At 40.0% G+C, this 19995-nt stretch overlaps 1 protein-coding gene across 2 annotated transcripts in view; it reads left to right on the top strand.

Moving 5' to 3' along the window:
* The first annotated feature begins 8714 nt into the window (after window positions 1-8714).
* krr1 (KRR1 small subunit processome component homolog) overlaps window positions 8715-19995 on the top strand; it is a 15128-nt gene continuing 3847 nt past the window's right edge. Inside the window, exons 1-6 of one of the 2 annotated variants that reach the window (XM_050036004.1) lie at window positions 8715-8937; window positions 10518-10693; window positions 12359-12493; window positions 13797-13922; window positions 14130-14213; window positions 17175-17231. In XM_050036004.1, coding sequence (XP_049891961.1) covers window position 8937; window positions 10518-10693; window positions 12359-12493; window positions 13797-13922; window positions 14130-14213; window positions 17175-17231 — 579 coding nt within the window. In that variant the 5' untranslated portion in view covers window positions 8715-8936. Of the gene's footprint in view, window positions 8938-9507; window positions 9653-10517; window positions 10694-12358; window positions 12494-13796; window positions 13923-14129; window positions 14214-17174; window positions 17232-19995 lie in introns of those variants that run through there. The other variant, XM_050036003.1, reaches the window with a different exon arrangement.

Here is a 19995-nt window from a genome sequence, read left to right on the forward strand (position 1 = left end):
TTTGGCCAATTGATGTAATATTGCTTCATTCGCATCCTCCCATGACCCTCTACCACTGTGCCAAATTTCACATGGATTGACCAAGTCAGTGAGGAGAAACACGTGGAACAGAGACACCCACAGACAGAGTTTTCGTCATTATATAGTAAGATTATAATAATTATAATAATAATAATAATGACAATAATAATAAACTTTATTTATATAGCACCTTTCATACAAGAAATNATTCGCATCCTCCCATGACCCTCTACCACTGTGCCAAATTTCACATGGATTGACCAAGTCAGTGAGGAGAAACACGTGGAACAGAGACACACACAGACACACCCACAGACAGAGTTTTCGTCATTATATAGTAAGATTATAATAATTATAATATTAATAATATTGACAATAATAAACTTTATTTATATAGCACCTTTCATACAAGAAATGCAATACAAAGTACTTTACAATTAGGCTATTACAAGCACTGAGTGCGTAACATAAAAAATTGACATAATGGATATTGGTCATAAGAGGACATTACAAAACAGTTTAAAACATGGATTAACTGATTCATAAAATCATAGAATTGTAAAACTATAAATCACAATTTCAAGTAAGATTTTTAAAGAGTTTCAGCAGCATGAAGCGTAAAAAGAAAGAGTTTCAGACCTGTATCAGGAACGTCAGAGCTAGTTAAAGGCTAAAGTGAACATGTTTTAGCTGTCTTTTGAAAATAATAGCCAAACTGCAGAGTTTTAAATGAGCTGAAGTCTCCCAGGGGTGTTTTTTTTGGAGACCAGGAAAATGTGGGTTACAGTAGTCGAGTGGGCTTGAAATAAAGGCATGAATCAATTTCTCAGCATCTTTTCATTTAGAAATGGTCGTACCTTGGCTGTTTCTGAGGTGAGAAAATTATGTTTTCGTCACCTTGTTACAGTGGGACTTAAAGCTTATCTGATCACACCAAGACTTGTTACTTCAGATTTAATCCAGGGAGTTAAATTACCCAGATTATTAAGCAACATTTCTCTATTTGTTTTAGGGCCGAGAAGCCGGATTTCAGTTTTGTCTTCGTTTAACTTTAATAAATTATTGCTCACCCATTTATTTATTGCTAAAAGAAAGGTAATACTGGAGTTTATTGCTGCAACACCATTTGCCCCAGCAGAGATGTAGAGTTTCATGTCAGCCGCATAACTATGGAAACTAACATTCCCTAGTGATGTCACCAAGTGGCAGCATGTACAGTGAGAGTAATAAGGAACCAAGGCAGCTCCCTTGTGCAACCCCAAAACAGAGGTCATGTTTCTCAGACACATCAAACTTTCTTCCTTTAATGTTTGTTTTGAACCAGTTAAACACACAGTCAGAAAGACCAACTAACTTTTCAAGACAATTTATTAAGATTTCATGATCAATCATATCAAATGCTGTGCTTAGATCTACGAGGACAAGAACTGAGACCTTATTTTCATCAGAATTTAGTCTTTTTTAGTGAGAGCAGTTTCGGTGCTGTGGTGTGCTCTAAAGCCTGATTGAAACTCCTCCAGGATCCTATTCTCTTTAAGAAAGGAACTTATTTGCAGGTTGGCTATGGGCCTTTAGCTGGTCAGTGCATTTTCATCTAGGTTAAGGTTCTTTAGTATGGGTTTTACAACATCTGTTTTGAAGGCATCTGGGGGTCGCCTATTTGAAGAGATGTATTCATAATCTTCAGGACTTGACCTGAAACACTGTCGAAAACCCGCTTAAAAATGCTGTAGGTACAGGGTCGATACAAGAGGTTGAGGAGTTACACTGAGTGACAGTCTTACAAAGCTCACATAATGTAATACAGTTGAATTTCCCTATGATAACACCTTTTTTACAGGGTTTACTGATCTCATCTGTGTTTACATCAGCAGTAATACCAGCTGTCATTGAAATTATTTTGTTTTTGAAGAACAATGCAAGTTCTTCACACTTTGATGCAGAGAAACTGCGGACAGATGGGGGCAGTGTTGAGTAGCTGATCAATGGTGGAGAATAAAGCCTCTTTCACACAGAGCGCGATTTTCGCGGCGCCCACCGCGGGGTAGGGCGCAGAGCAAGCGGAGAGCAAGGCGCGCAAGACAGGATTTGGGGGAGTACAGGCTCGTTCAGGAGCTACAGCTTCATGGTGACTGCTTCCGGATCTACTTCAGGCTCGTCTCTGCTATTGGACGCGCCGAGGTGTCGTCACAGCGCGCTGCGGTGAAATTAAAAAATTTTCAATTCGAGCGCAGGCTGGTGGCGCGCAGACGCCGCGGCATGCGCCCTCCGCAGAGCTGTGCGCTCTTGCGCCACGGTAGCACATGCACAATGAATGGGTTCGTTGGCGGAGGTCTGCGCTTTGCGCGCTCTGTGTGAAAAGGGCTTAATAGAGTTCCTAGTATTCTCTGGAAGTAATCTTGTAAAAGTAATCCTTTCTTGCTTTGTTATGGGCACTCATGGCTTCTTTGTATATATTGCAGCTAATGTGAGCTTAGTTTTCCTCCATTTTCTTTCAGCTGCTTGAAAGCTTCTCTTAGTCTCTTTAACACTGTTATTGTTTAACCATGGGGAAATTCTGTCATCCTCTTTTTAACCTTTAGTGGGGCAACATGTCATTTACGGAGCAGCCATAACTGTATGACCCCAGTGATCTCATTATATTAGAGAAGTTCTTCAGCCTTGCCATCTAGAAACCTCTTTTGAAGCGGGACTTCACCTTTAGTCTTTGTTGAGAATAATTTGATACCAAAAAACACAGTGATGGTCAGAGATAGGTAACTCAGATACTGAGACATTGTCAGTGTTAACCCCAGTTGTTATTACTAAGTCTAGAGTGTTACCATGTTAATGAGTGGCTTCATTTACATGTTGAGTAAGTTCAAAGCTGTTGAGTACATTCAGAAACTCAGTAGCTGTGGAATCATTCTAATGTTTATATGAATGTTCAGGTCTCCATTCAAGATTAATCTATCATAGTTAATGATACTTGGTGAGACCAGCTCTAAGAAATCCTGGAGAAATACTCCAGGAATATGAATATCTTGGTGGCCGATAAAATGTATTGATGAGCACTGACAACACTGCTATGGTATTGTCCCTCTTGCATATCTCTGTATTGTTGTTTGGGTATGGCAGCCCATGAGCACTGATAGAGGCAGGCACCCAGCAATCTGTAACCAGTGATGTTTGGATGTTCATTTTCCACCTTTTCTTTCCAGTAAAAACAACATATTCCTGCATATCAAGCGTTAGCACCCAAATTGTCCAAAATGCCAACCCTTTTGTCTGATGTAATCTTAGTTGCTTAGAGTTAAAACATTAAATTGATTGGTGTCGTCTCAACTTCTTGTTCAGCCAGTAGCAACTCTGTGCTTAAATCATACCTACCAACACCTACAGTTCCTGGCTCCTCTGCTGTGGCAGTCAGTGAAGATGGCATTACTCCGCCATAAAGATTAATGATTCTCCCTGAAGACCACTGATCATAGTGTTATTGCTGAAAAAAGTCCTGCTTTGTCTGTGGTACAAAAGAAACAGATTGTAAGTCAATTTAAAGAGTATCACAAAAAAATTACACAAGGGTAGGTCACAAATGTATCTGGTATATTGTAATAGAGCAAGAACACAGTCGTATTGATTTTATTTTTCTATTTGGCACCAATGTAATGAGGGTTTTTCATATCATTGTAAGTAAACTTGTTTCTGAAAACAAAATGAATCAATTTGTCACAGTTTTGCAGGGTAAGAAGGCAGGATTCAACCTGGCAATTGACCACAACCTCTATGACACCAGAATCTGTTTTGCAACTTATGGTATGAGAGATAAAACACTAGACTAGTTGGCACCATTATCTCAACTTCCAGTTCAACCTGTTCTACTGTAGCCAGCAGCAACTCGAGCACCTTTTGTCAAAACACCTCACAGTTTTGAAACGGTCCACTGCTCAGTCACTCCAGCCATCCATCCATCTGGTTTTACCTGCTTAGCTGGGGCCGTGTCGCAAGGGCAGCAGGATGAGCAAAGGTGCCATGGTTTTTAATTTTTTCGTTTTAAATAAAAAAAACTACAAATGATAAAATAGTGCTGTTTTTCCGTTTTTGTTGTCTGAATCAAAAAACGAAAAAATGAGAAAACCAAATTCAAATAACGGTCCGATTTTGGTTTCTTCCAATGCCTGTTTTCATCTTTCCTCTTGAAAAGAACATGAAGAAAATAAGACAGGTGAGCTTCCCGGAAGTCCAAGTAAATATGGGCCTTTCAAAATAAAAGCCAAGAGAATACAATAGCCATTCTATAACGTTATGCGAGCACATACCAGGGTAACATCTGAGGAAAAATACATTAATATAAATTAATCCATCAGACAAATTAATAAGTAGATAAATACACCAAAAAAAATGGGCCAATGGAAACAGGGATTGATCACATGTAGATGAATATTGTGCATTTGATTCATCGACACAGCATGAGGGAAGTCTTAGATTAATGATTTGCATGTTTTGGTGCAATACAGTTGGCAATATAGTTTAACCAACAATTACCAGCAATTACTGTGTGTGCAGAGTTGTTACTGTTAGCAGTGGTATTTAACTGGGTTTCCACACGTAGGCCTACCTGTATGGAAGAATGAGCATGTGTTGATAGTGTGGCAGAAATTAAAATGAAAAATAAACAAAAAAAAATACAGACACATTTGGGTTGTTCTTATCGGACACAATTCAGTGGATCAAGCTTCAGTTACCAGCCAGTCACAGCACCACCTGTACACTATAGCTTCATCATTTACTCTCAGCTCAGAGTCAAACCTTCATGTCCTTCTGTTCCAACCCTGCTGTTAGCATCTTAATTTCTTAATGTAGGCTGTTTGGTCTAAAGAATGATTTACAGGACTGCGGAAATAGGACACAGTCAATAGAAAGGCACAATTTACTGACCCTCCACAGAAACTGTAGCAAAAGATGAATGAATGACGAGAGGTAATCATAGAATGAGTGGCAGGATTAGTTTGAATTGTTTTATTGTTATTTTATGTGCAGTGGTAGACAACATAGATGCTTTATCTAAGTTCTCAAATATTCTCAAAATATTTACATACAGTTTGACTGCAACTCAAAGAAGAACTCAAAGTGAGACCTGTTTTGTCTGACCAGCAGTCCAAACCTCAAATTGATTATTCATGTTTTGTGTGCGAAATGTTGTTTTCTAAAGTAAACTGTGAAATAATTGGAGTGGAATAAAAAGTACAATATTGTCAGAAAATGTTGACTTTTTCAACTGTATTNATAGTTTAACCAACAATTACCAGCAATTACTGTGTGTGCAGAGTTGTTACTGTTAGCAGTGGTATTTAACTGGGTTTCCACCGTAATGCGCTGTTGCCTGAGCGCAACAGAGTGGAAGTAGGTTAAGCTGCCTCTCCACCAGTAGATGGCAGTATGAGTACTTACATGTATGCCTGGTTTGTCTCTTTGTGAACTGTTGGCTTATTTTCCAGGTTATTGATGCAGATGTATTTAATGCTATTCATTTAATTTGATATTTGATGTTTATAGTTTATTTACAACCTAGTTATAGACAGCATGTATTTACTTTTCATTTCAGAACCACACGTAGGCCTACCTGTATGGAAGAATGAGCATGTGTTGATAGTGTGGCAGAAATTAATATGAAAAATAAACAAAAAAAAATACAGACACATTTGGGTTGTTCTTATCGGACACAATTCAGTGGATCAAGCTTCAGTTACCAGCCAGTCACAGCACCACCTGTACACTATAGCTTCATCATTTACTCTCAGCTCAGAGTCAAACCTTCATGTCCTTCTGTTCCAACCCTGCTGTTAGCATCTTAATTTCTTAATGTAGGCTGTTTGGTCTAAAGAATGATTTACAGGACTGCGGAAATAGGACACAGTCAATAGAAAGGCACAATTTACTGACCCTCCACAGAAACTGTAGCAAAAGATGAATGAATGACGAGAGGTAATCATAGAATGAGTGGCAGGATTAGTTTGAATTGTTTTATTGTTATTTTATGTGCAGTGGTAGACAACATAGATGCTTTATCTAAGTTCTCAAATATTCTCAAAATATTTACATACAGTTTGACTGCAACTCAAAGAAGAACTCAAAGTGAGACCTGTTTTGTCTGACCAGCAGTCCAAACCTCAAATTGATTATTCATGTTTTGTGTGCGAAATGTTGTTTTCTAAAGTAAACTGTGAAATAATTGGAGTGGAATAAAAAGTACAATATTGTCAGAAAATGTTGACTTTTTCAACTGTATTTGTTCTTTTTTTTTCAGCTGTTTCAGCGCCAAATACAATAAAATTTGAATTTTAATATAAATACTGCCTCAGTTCATGTTCATTTTTATGGTTAATTTTTAATTAATTCACTTACAGCATGGTGCAAACCATGTTGAGCTTCAATCCATCAAGTCAAATCCAACAAGTCCATCACAATTAAAACACATTCCACTACTCTTCTCAGGTACACAATGCTTTATTCAACAAAGACTTTGGGCTTCCCTTCATCAGGTTGGTGTCTAATGCCACTTCTGGTTTTCTTATATACAGTCATTAATTGTGTATGCAAAATAATCATCATCCTTTATTATCATCATTATTTTGAATGCTATATCTCAAGTACACTTTGAGGGAATTTATTCAAATTTGGCACAAACGTCCCAATTGGAAGAGGGCGGTTAAAGTTTAGGTAAGATGTTTTCTTTTATACACAGTGAAAATAAATATTTTTTTTGTAAACAGTGGCGGTCTATATGGAGCTTGGGATTAGCACTTGGCTGATTAGTCAAACAGTGGTACATATGAATAGTGTTATAAGCCTGAGCAGGTGATCTCTCTCAGGTCTGCAGTGTTGTCAGTGCTGGATGGTGTCATCAGCGCATCAGCAGAGCTCCTTGTGGTGTGATATTGGGCTGGATTAGCAGGATGTGGTGCAGGATGAAGCCTGGTGAATACGAGTGAAGTGTCAGGATGGAAGTCTCTTCATGAAATGATGGTGGAGACAATGATCCTGGAGGGGAAGGCTTGTTTGGGTCTCTGTGCTACTCTCTTCACAGACTCTGTTACCTTCTGTAGTCTCAGGTCTTTACTACCTGTGTCTGTCTATGTTGACAGTCCTAGGGCACTGGATTTTATAAACTGTGTTTGGGGAAAAGCTGTTTCTCACTAACCAATTTCTAATTTGGTTCAATTAGGATCACAACATCAGCATCACTGGCTGTCTTTTCCTCTCCAAATGTCTTGCTAGGCCGGCTGATGGTGGCCTCCCTGTGTGAGTCAGTGGTAGGTGGGGTGGGGTCTGCCGCTACGGCATGTTGTTGTGATGGCCTGCTGTCAGTCAGGGTGGAGGTGGAGGGCTGTGATTCAGGGTGAAGGGAGCTGTTGGTGGTGATGGAGGTTTGTTGCTGCTCCTTCAGGCTGAGGATGGTTTGCTGTCTCAGCTCCTCTCTCATAGCATTGAGTTATCTCCTTGTAGCCAGCCTGTCTGTCCTGCTGCAACTCCTGGACCTGTCCTCTCAACTCCTGCAGGGAGGCTGTCAACTCATTCCTCAACTGGCTGTTACTGGTCTGCTGCCAGATGCATCAATGGCTGCAGACTGGTATGAGGTGGGATCAATCTCATGGGTGTCAGACTTTGACAGCAACCATTTTCAGAGTATACAGGACCAAGAAGCTGCAGAGAGAGAATTTGCTCAGCAGTGCCCAGATGTGAGCATACTGCTGGATACAGACAAGTCTTAAAGCAGTGTTCACACTATATAGCACAGTAGTAAATCTTTCTTTAGACCAAACAGCCTACATTAAGAAATTAAGACGCTAACAGCAGAGTTGGAACAGAAGGACATGAAGGTTTGACTCTGAGCTGAGAGTAAATGATGAAGCTATAGTGTACAGGTGGTGCTGTGACTGGCTGGTAACTGAAGCTTGATCCACTGAATTGTGTCCGATAAGAACAACCCAAATGTGTCTGTATTTTTTTGTTTATTTTTCATTTTAATTTCCGCCACACTATCAACACATGCTCATTCTTCCATACAGGTAGGCCTACGTGTGGTTCTGAAATGAAAAGTAAATACATGCTGTCTATAACTAGGTTGTAAATAAACCATAAACATCAAATATCAAATTAAATGAATAGTATTAAATACATCTGCATCAATAACCTGGAAAATAAGTCAACAGTTCACAAAGAGACAAACCAGGCATACATTTAAGTACTCATACTGCCATCTACTGGTGGAGAGGCAGCTTAACCTACTTCCACTCTGTTGCGCTCAGGCAACAGCGCATTACGGTGGAAACCCAGTTAAATAGGCCTACCACTTTTAACAGTAACAACTCTGCACACACAGTAATTGCTGGTAATTGTTGGTTAAACTATATTGCCAACTGTATTGCACCAAAACATGCAAATCATTAATCTAAGACTTCCCTCATGCTGTGTAGATGAATCAAATGCACAATATTCATCTACATGTAATCAATCCCTGTTTCTATTGGCCCATTTTTTTGGTGTATTTTTCTACTTATTCATTTGTCTGATTGATTAATATATTAATGTATTTTTCTTCAGATGTTACCCTGGTATTGTAACACTCGAATATATGAAATGTGCCTTTAACATGATGTATACTGTGTCGCTTAACAGCAACGTCATCAAGCAGCGCTTGTTAAGATTTCTGTCTGTTGAGAACGCACCCAAACGCTGGTTGGACTACACCTATGTGCTCCCGCTTTCCTTTATGTGTCTCAACACAACAGTAATGGTTGTAAATACGTGTGGCAACTATTGTGTTCATGTGTGGAATTGTAGTAGCCGTACAACCGGGCTTGGTAAGGTTGGAGTGTTTTAAGTGGACGTAAAAATAAACGACGAGCATTTGTGAAATCCCACACGTGTGTGAAAGTGAGTTTCTGCCTGTCCTCTAACTCCAAAGAGCTACACGGACCCAAAACCATTACAGTATACAGTACTCACATAACGTTAATGTCATAGAATGGTATTCTCTTGGCTTTTATTTTGAAAGGCCCATATACTTGGACTTCCGGGAAGCTCACCTATATTTCTTCACCAAAATCGGACCGTTATTTGAATTCCTCGTCCTCTCCTGACAACCACTAATAATTTAATTCAAATGTAATTTTGGGGAAAATATCCATCTTCTTGGTTTAACGCTAGTGTCAGTTTGCGTCAATGTAGCGAGTGTGACAGTTGGTTATTTAACGGTTGTATTTATATTTATAATACCTGTGAGCGGAGTGATTTTACTGTTACAAGTCCCAGTGTCGTTATACTCTATATCAGCACTCATGGACAGTGCGGAGTGCTTCTCGTCCAATCAAATTACTCAACTAACTGTTGTATAAATATATATGTATCATAGGAAATAACATAAAATTATTCTTATTTTCTATTTCTTTTAATCAACATTACATCACATTATACATTAAAGCCATGATAGTACACACTCTGACACAGTAGGTGGCAGTATGCACCTTTAAGTTGGTTTGCGATCCGCCATTGAACACACAGAAGGAGAAAACAATGGCGACCTCCACGACGGAAGACAGCGTGAGTGAAGCACAAACAGGAAAAAAGTCGAAAAAGACGAAAAACCAAGGTACGTTATAGCTGCTGCCGATTTAAACACGATTAATTGACACCCAGCGGTGCATTTACTGAGAGGCAGAGTTGAATTTTGTCGGTTAAGTGGCGTGTTTACGTGTCAGTTGCAGGGCAGGTTTACATTAACGTTAACGTTACCTTTAAGCTAGCTAGTGAGCTGACGTTAACTGGAAAAAGAGTTCCCTTTGTTGGTGTCGTCGTGATTTAACAACAAGAAAAAAGAAACAGGAAGTTAACAGTCTAAATTCTATTATTTGTTTGATTATTTTCTTCTGTAAGCGTTTCAAGGACTGTGCAGCATCCCCCAAATGCCCGCTGTAAACTAGTTACCATAACTCAGCAGCACAGATGTACTAGGTGAGTTATTTGCTTGTAAGTTACTTGGAGAAACTGTCAAATACTCTTGCTGTCTTGAGATATCGCAAACACACAGGTTGTTGCTTATTGTCCACTCACCCATGTTCCCCTTCTTCCTGCAAAGTCGGTGTGGAAATAATAAAGTTTGGTGTTGTTTTATGAAACATGCCGCTGGAAAAGAGGATCCCTACTTTTAGCTACTATTCACCGCTGCTGCCTGACACTCTTCAACCTCCAATCTTCCCCTGTACATCTTTGACAAAAAGCTGTAGTGCATTGTACACAACTGTAGGCTCTGGAGAAACTGAGCCTTAGAATCAAAAACCAGTGTCCTAAAGCACACCACAACACGGTGCTGGATTTGTACATTGGTGTATTGGACATGTGGGAAAACCATTTTCACATTGTCAATGTCCCTGACATTGTTACTCAGGAGATAGTAATTGAGTTGTATGGGGAGAAAATGTCAAACTCTCCTTGCTTCTGATGTCTCCGTCATTCAGTGGATGAATCTGAACTCCTGACTGTTCCTGATGGATGGAAAGAGCCAGCTTTCACCAAAGAAGACAACCCCCGTGGTCTGCTGGAGGAGAGCAGCTTTGCCACCCTCTTCCCAAAATACAGAGAAGCCTACCTGAAAGAGTGTTGGCTGCTTGTGGAGAAGGCCTTAGGAGAAGCAGTAAGTTCACAAATAGTGCTGAAAACAGACCACACCATTCCTGAGTCAGAATCAGGTTTATTGGACAAAATAAGTTGGCATGCGTAAGGAATTTAAATTCATTGGTCACTTAAAGATACAGTTGTTAACTTTAATGAAAATAACTTTGACTAACCTTATGCTGAAAAAAAGTACATGAGATAGACTGGAAAAAGTGTCTAACCCAGCTGTAAATCCTGTCAGTCACTCCATGAACTGTGTGGGCAAACAGTCAAACTAACCAGCGCCGAACAAATAAGAGTCAAGATTGTGTTACTGCATTGACTATTTCTCTCCTCACATGTTTTCAGAAACATATTTTCAAGTGCACTGTCAAGTTGTGAAATGAAAAATTTGGTCCAGCTGAAGGGCTGTGCTTGCTGCTCCCATTTAACTGTATCCGACATGGTGATTGGGTCACAAACTCTATTGTTTTACAGCTAAACAGTACACTAAAATATGTTTGTGAAAACAGTTGAGGTAGGCAATGCAGTAACAGAATCTTGATCCGTATTTCAACAGCACTGCCAAGTTTGACAGTTCAAGAGCAGTCTATGACATGACTGATAGCTGGGTAAGAGACTCCTCGGCTCTGATTTGGTTGTTGTATTAAATAAGACAGATAATCTGCATAAAAACAACCATCCTCTGCCTACTCTATTGCCTTGTAGCCTTTCTAATGGCCTTCCTACATGTGAATGAAAACGGCCAATGAGAGCCGAGGAGTCTAATGCAGCTGTCAATTATGTCAATCACTGCTCTTGAACTGTCAAACAAGACAGTGCTGATCAAATATGAATGAAGAACAATGGCATAACATGTCAATAACAATAATTTACCATCTCTGTTACATGGTGGCTGGTCTCGTTCTCTGCTCAGAGGGTAGGGAGCTCCCGAATCTCATTGTTTTCCCACTTTGCGGACATTTACAGCCGCTATTTTCCTTCTGTGAGTAAGTTGCTAACTGCTAGCAGCTACTTTTTAATTCTCCTATGGTGGGTTGCACACGTAAAATCTCGTGAAAATGTCGCACCTCGTGCTGCCCATGATCCCATCCTTCCAGCTGTCCAGTTCATACAGACACTACCTCCAGTGGCGACTTTTAGCCGAGACAACTTTGTCCCCCATTCCACAGTTGCACCTCATTATGTAAAACAGCGAGGTGGCATAATGGTGTAGTATTCCTGCCTTGAGCAGGCAGTGTAAAAGGGGCTTCTGTTACTGCATTGCCTATTTCTTGCTTCAAATGTTTTCAGAGGTGTGTATTAATGTACTGTTTAGCTGTAAAATGAGAAAGTTGGTCCAGCTGGTGAGCGATATTTGGTACTTAGGTCAACTGTTTCCAACATGGCGGTCGGGTCATAAAATGTCTTGTTTTACACTACTGTACATGTGAGATGAAGGAAGCTAATCATTGCTATCAAAGTATAATTTTAGGATACATATTATTAAAAGATAATTCAAAAATAACATATTAAAAGTAGTATGTATTTTAAAGCTCCTACTTGACCCCCAGTGTGCTACTACTTCACCTCCTGTAGGAGTGGTCAGACTGAATTGCAGCCCCAAACTGTACAGTAAAGTTTTTTTAATTAAGTACCTGGTGTTGTTCCCATCTTTTGTAACATGGATATTTGTTCTTCTCAGCATGTCAAAGCCACTCTGGACTTGATAGAGGGAAGCATCACAGTTTCTACCACTAAGAAAACTTATGACCCTTACGCCATCGTGAGAGCCAGAGATCTCATCAAGCTGCTGGCCCGGAGTGTCCCATTTGAACAGGTAATGACCACAGGACACTGCTGTCATGAAGGTTGTAGTCTGTTGATTACTGTCTGTCTTCATTTTGCAGCATATGCTATATGGAGGGGTGTAACTGTTCACAAATTTCACAGTTCAGTTAGATACAGCTGTGTCACGGTTCAGTAAGTCTTCATTACCATATATAAGTAGAAATGGCAGAGAAATTTTTATGTTATTTTAATTCATTTATTTATTGAAAATTAACAAAGTATGATGTTTTTTGATTTTGAACAATGACGGAGCTATAACTGAGTGGCTGGTAAAACAGCTTTCTCTTCATATGCACCATACGCCTGGAATGAACTCCAAAACACCTTAAATCTGGAGTCACTTCCACCTTTCAACATATTTAAAAACCTTTTAAAATCAACCTTTACTGAACAGTGTCACTGCTTCTAACTTGGTGCCTTTCAATAGTATGTCTGTTTTGCCTTTTTATGTGTCTTACTGAGTGTAATGTGTTCTCATTGACTTTGTGTTCTAGTATGTTTAGTATATGAGACTTGTGTTCTCGTGGTTTTAGTATGTGTCCATTGTCTTGTCTTTTGTGTACTTGTAACTTTTGCTGCCAGTCTTGGCCAGGACTCCCTGGAAGAAGAGTTACTGTAACTCAGTGAGACCCTTCCTGGTTAAATAAAGGTTAAATAAAAAAAACTGCGCAGAGGCCCATTTTTCAGCTCGGGGTTCATGTATGTTACAGTGCTACTGTGTTAGCTGCTAAGTAGAGTCCGCAGCTGTGGGGCGGCTCATTCTTTGATTCGGTGTGTACTGCCATCGTCCTTGTAATTCACAGCAAAACCAAAGTGGCTTCTAACACCTGAGGTGTAGGTAATCTGTTATTTTTTTTCTGGTCTGATAATGGCGTTACTAACCATTTTGCTACAAACTAGCTTAGTGTAGCTGCCTCCCAGTATATCTCACTGGAGTAGAATGTTTTGGTTTGGAGGTGGGAGGGGCAGACAGCATGTTGCCTGTTACGTTGTATGGGCTGCCTTGTTGGGCGCAGTGATACTGATAACATTGTATTTAGCACAGTTTTAGCTGTATATATTATTTTCCAGATATATTGGGATAGTTCAACATATCGAGAGCCTGTACCAGAGCCTCGTACCGTGTATAGTTACACCTCAAGCTACATGTAGATTTTGTTTCCTGAAGGTTGCTCCCTTTGCTTTTAGAAACTTGTGATACTTGATGACAGCAGTAGCAAACACATGAGTGATGCTGAATTCTAATTATTAGGTTATTTTGTTTCTCTGCTCATACTGTTTTTTGCTTCCAGGCTGTACGGATATTACAGGATGACATGGCATGTGACATCATCAAAATCGGAACCCTGGTGAGGAACAGAGAGCGGTTTGTAAAACGAAGACAGCGTCTAATTGGCCCCAAGGGCTCCACCCTAAAAGTGAGTCCCACACTTAGATTCAGCCTGACTTTGGTAGCTGTGGTGCATTTTAGGATAAATGTCACTGGGTGGCAGTGTTGCTTCAAATCAGCCACATTATCTGAGCGTTTGTGTCATTGGAACAATACAGCAGTGCTGTTATCAGATCATTTCTTTTTAAATCATGTGTTGAATTCTTCACTTTGCTTTGCTGTCCCTTTTCTCCAGGCATTAGAGTTGCTGACCAACTGCTATGTGATGGTGCAGGGTAACACAGTGTCGGCCCTGGGGCCCTATAATGGCCTGAAGGAGGTAAGAACTTCACAGAGCCTCTGTCTGTTCACAGGAGTCTACTGGTAGAAATAAAGTGTAGAAACTAAACTTCAGGAGGTGATGATGAGGCAGAAACTACCAGTGGAAACACAGTTCACTGTCTGACCAAAAAGCTAATTGAAAACAAACTTTTACTCATTGTAAGATGAATAATACCCATGAAAATGTGTCTACGCTCAGTAACGGTATATGTGTGTTAACCATCCATAAAATCCCAACAACAAAGAAAACATCTGAAATGTGAGTCCACTGTTCTGTGCCTGGGTGTTTTCTCTGTTGCCTGTGCAACACAAACTCCCCTCAGGGTTAACTAGGCTCTGATGAGCTCATCTAGAGGTGAGATGAAACCATAATTATCCCTGTTTTGAAATCTGGGTGGCTGTGGCAGTAAATAGTTGCAGAAAGACAGACTTAAGAGTAGATCCCAAAAGTGGTCAAGATTAAAAAGACAGATAACTTATTATGAAATAAATAATCCCCCTTTACGTACTTTTTATTTCACAATGGCATTTTCATCGCATTTTACTATAGTGGTGTTGTCACTGTCCTCTCACCTTTGAGCCAACCATATGCCCCATGCCTCTTAAACAGGCAAGCTCAACAACCAGTGGTGCCAACTTGGCAATTTTCTCGCTAGATTTAGAGACTTTTCAGTACCACTTAGCAACTTTGCTCCAAAAGCAACTAGTGACAAATTTAGCAGCTATTCAGACCATCAGGAAAAAAGTGAGAAATATATTCAGATATATTGTATTTCATTTCCATGTGTGCTGCTTAGAGTAATCACAGTCCTCGGCTCCTCTCCCTCTTCTTATTTCTTCCTCACTGCATATTGGTGACATCATCACCCATTGGGTGCAAATAAAGCCTAGTTCACATTACACGATTTTCACCCTGAGTTTGCTTCGCAGAGACTATCGTAATCTTTTGAGTGTTCATACCTGGTGACGTGTGTTTCTGTAAGCGGGAGTCTCACCAACTGCATTACGACCTGTGTGTGCACACCACAAGATTTCTCCAGCGAGCCCCAGATAACGCGGTGACGTCACCAAACTTGGAGACGACACATCGTAAAGGCATGGATATTCTTTATTATCCTGGGTCCAAACACAACGCGCCCCCCGTGATCCCGTGGACGCCGCCATTGTTGTTGTTGTTGCTTGCCAGCTTGTCAGTGTTGCCAGGTCTTGGGAGAGAAACGAGCATCCAGGGCTATGGAAACAAGCCCAAAAGAAGCGACTATCATGTGTTTAAATAACTTATTAGACGGATATATATAGAGGAAGGTGATGTTTAGAGAGCAAGCCCAAATAAGGAACTCCACTTTAGAAACAAGCCCAAAGTCGCAGCTAATAAGCGGACCTGGCAAGTGGCAACCCTGCAGCTTGTCCTCCTCACATTTCTTTCATCCTCCTGTGTGCTGACATGGGATGTATCCCACCTGTCATTGGCTGATGCTCTTTGTTAGTCATGTCAGACTTCTCCAGTTTTCTAGCATGCCAGATATCCAGTCCCTGTCACAGATGAGGGGGCGACTTACTTGTAGGCTTGTTCACACATGAGGACTCGTTGTGGCAGACTATCTGCCGACTCTCAAGATCCTCTGCGACATCAAAATCAAGGTGCAAATTGTGTATTGTGAACCAGGCTTAAGCACATGACATCATTGGGTGACTTTTAGCAACTTTTGGAGCTAGAGCTAGCTACTTTCTTTTTAAAAGACTTGGCAACACTGTCAGTAACTCCTACTAAACTCCCTCTTAAATAAAAAAAGTCAACTCTTGAATAGGCAACTATGTTTTTTAGTAGCCTTCAGTGTTGCTATCTTAAGAGTGGCAGGGGGTTCGTGATTGGCTGAAAAGTTAGGAGATGGTGATTGTTAACAAGGGATTTCCCTTTCACTTAATTTTGCATTTGATAGCCCAACACCCATTAACCAGCTGCTAATCACAAACCTTGCAGTGCTAACACTGCTAACAGAGCTATTGACAGTTTACAATGATAACAGGGGTTTACAGTTCAAAATTGAGCTGCTAACCCTCCGAGGTGACATGGAGGAAGACCAAAGGGTGGGCACTATGTTTCCACAGCAACTCTGTTTGGTTGGGATGGCAACACTAGTGGTATTTGCCCAATTAGCGGTACCGCCAGCAAACTCCTACCAAACCTGGTTGGTGTGCAGTGCAGTAAACTGAAGAGTAGTAAAATTAACCTATGGACAATATAACTTAACATATGATCATGCATAACTAGTCGAAAATATTGTTAGTGGTAAACCAATTAACAGTTGACCGTTGACATCCCTAATGTTAACAGTACCACAGTCATGAAAAGTTGCATTGTGAAATAAAATGTTTAGAATGAAACAAAATTATATCCGAGTTATTTTGGAAATAAATGATGAAATGATAGAGGTGGGAATCAGTATTATCACAACACTTAAGTCACAATACAATATTATTGAGATTTAAAATATGTTGTGATACGCTGAGTATTGCCATAAAATATATATCTATATATTCACTTAAGCCATTTTTTTTTTGCAGCTGTATCAAGTGGACTGGAAACACAATTGATTATACTATTATATTAGGCTACCTAAAGTTTATAATATTTATTTATTTTTTAAGTGTATTTATAATATTAATAATTTATATAATAAAAAACAATCAATAATTGCCACTGTGTGACCATACGATATTGCCACACACAAATATTGCGATACTATGCTGTATCGATTTTTTTCCCCCCCCACACCCCTGTGAAATAATATTTCATAATATTGAGTTGTTCTTGAACAATTTCATGGTTCTACATCCTCTGTCCTTTGTGTAAACATTTTATTTCAATTTCATAATTACAGACAGAAATAGTAAAATGACATTAAAATAGATTGAGAATGTACTTGTGAAATAATTTATGTCGGTGTTCTCTGTTCAGGTACGCAAAGTGGTGATGGACACGATGAAGAACATTCACCCCATCTACAACATCAAGGTACGTTTAACCATCTGACAGACACCTTTCTGGTTAGGCAGCATTCCACCAGGCCACAGCTTAAAAACACTACTACTGCATAGACTGAAACATTCGAACAGACTGCAGTCATGCCCTATGAAGATGTCTCCATCCTTGTTCTTGATCTCCTGACTGAGATAAATCTCTCTGGGTTTGTACGCCAATGCTGGCTCAACCTGGAGCTGAGGGCATGAGGGAGCCACAGGTGTTCTTATCTTATCTTATTAGACTGCAGAGCAGCCATAGTGTCTGTCTTACAGGGATGCAAACAGCTCGTTTTTCAGCAACACTCGCTTTTTTCATGTCAGTTTGGGTGACTTATGGGAATCGTGTAGATCCGAGGAGTTTTTTTGGCGTGGAAAAGTCTGGTTAATAATTCCACTAACAAACGCAATGAGCAGATGACAATGCTGCGCGCAAAAAACACTGTGTAGTGCGCACGCAAGCATGAACCACTTGTTTGGCGTCCACTTTGTTGGATGATGTGCTGCTGGATCAAAGATCATAGAGCGCTCCGCGTAGGGCAGGGTTGTCAGGTCTGCTTATTACCTGTGACTTTGGGCTTGTTTTTTTGTAAAGTCGCTTACAAATATTGGTAGCCGCGGGTTGCGTTTTTTGGGCTTGTTTCTAAAGTGGAGTTTCTTATTTGGGCTTGCTCTCTAAACGTGGCCCTTCTCTATATACATATATATCCGTCTAATAAGTTATTTAAACGCATGATAGTATGTCGGACTGCAGGATGGTTCCACTAGGACCCTACAATACCAGAGTAGCGACACACATTGGTCAAGCGGAAAGTTGGCCACTTGCCCTCACGTGGCGGGATAGCGTGTTGCATATCTGACCAAGAACTGACTGAACTTCAGTATTGCTGCATTGTTGCCGACCAGGAATTCTTGTGCGTTTCCGAAGTCAAGCAAACCTAAAAGCATTATCTCCCATAATCTACCGTAATAGGAGCATCGGTGACCCGTTTACAGGTAAAAAAAAACCAAACAAAAAAAACAGTTGTCTACCATAATGTTACTCTCTACGTTTTGAAATAAACAAATTATAAGCATGACTTAATATGACCAAGACACCTAAAAGTAAAAACAAGGCCGTTTTCATCAACTTACAAGCAAGTGCGCGTCAGACATACTGTAAGTGAATGGGCTTTCTGGTCGGAAAGGTAATGCCCTCATGCCCCACTAGAGGGCGCGTGAGGCTTAACTTCAGCATACCACAGGAGTCAATGGAAGTGTTGTCAATCAGGTGTTGTAGGGTCCTAGTTTCCACAGCTCCGCTCCCTCCGCCCCTCTCCTTCTCCGCATACACACAGGTGACGGTCAGTCAATGAGACTTTTCACATTTAAATTGCACAATTAATGGAGGTTCTTTAACTATTTCGCTAACAAGTGGGCGAAATATGGAAAGAATACAATAAAGATTTTTTTTAGAAAGAGAGAGGATTAAAAGATTCGACTTCAAGAGAGGGACGATTCAAAGTCAGTGTGCAGAGACAGTGGCCTCTGGCTATTTTTAAGGTTATCATTTTCATGCCAAACAACGCAAACATTCCATAAACATTCCGCATTTTATATAAATTCCAGAGTGAGCAAATACCTTGTAGCTGGTATAAAAAAAGAAATTGTGGAAAGAGGTAGGTTGAACTGCACTCTGTTTTGGTAGTTTTGCTGAAACATTCAACTTTGTTCATTTGCAGAACGAGGGAAATTGAGTGTTAGTGTAGGCTGACCAAACGTCCTCTTTTGCCCGGACATGTCCACTTTTCACGTCCTGTCCGGGGGGTGTTTATAAATTGATGATAATATACGGTTTTTGTGTGTGTGTGTGTGTGTGTAGTCCCCGAGAGGCTGCCTTCTCGGCGGATCTCCAACACTCACAACGAGGAAGCAGCAGACACCCGCGGCGCAGCATTATTCTAAGCTTCCAAGATGCCGAAGCGCAAGTGCAGCTTCATAGATGAACTGCAGAAAAAATTTACCAACTTACCGACCCGGTCGGGATATATGGGAGGCTGAGTGCACCGTGTGCAAAGCTGGCACATATGATTCTGTGTCTAATAAAGGTGCCGGGGAGCTCAAAGTTGGATTTTCTAATACAGAAGAGGTATTATTTATTTCATATTATTTATTTTTTTAGGCCTATTTGTCCAGTAAGACTTGAAAAGATAACAATTATTTTACAAGTTGATTTTTCTAATACAGAAGAGACATTATTTCTATCATTATTTAATTCCTGAGATTTTACATTGATTTTACATTTATATTTATTTTTGTACAATTGAAACTTGAGAGAGAGAAAGATTATTTTAGGCATAATAAAAGCAAGTTGAGTAACCTCTGAGAAGCCAATCTAAATTTCTGTCTTTGAGAGATATTATTTTGTAATATAACTGAATTTTCTATCCATACGTATAAACTTTAAATATATTAAAATTATAAGGCATCTTTGAGTAAACTGCGAGTATCATTTAAGTAGGCTATCTCGTGGCCGGGGCAAGTGTCCTCTTTTTTGGAAATCAAAATATGGTCACCCTATGTTAGTGTATTTTAATATTCAGAATTTCTTCTTTTTTTTTTTAATCATACAGTCCCAGGGTTCAACGCTAAGGTTTTTTTTCACTTGCGCGGTTGGGCAAGTTGGTCAGAGATCTACTTGCCCGAAGTCAGTTTTAACTTGCCCTATAAAAATTGTTTAATTTAAGCGGCTATCAAATAACAAAGACTGCAGTTATTTT

The sequence above is a fragment of the Epinephelus moara genome, chromosome 23 (assembly GCF_006386435.1).
Source record: "Epinephelus moara isolate mb chromosome 23, YSFRI_EMoa_1.0, whole genome shotgun sequence".
NCBI lineage: Eukaryota > Metazoa > Chordata > Actinopteri > Perciformes > Serranidae > Epinephelus > Epinephelus moara.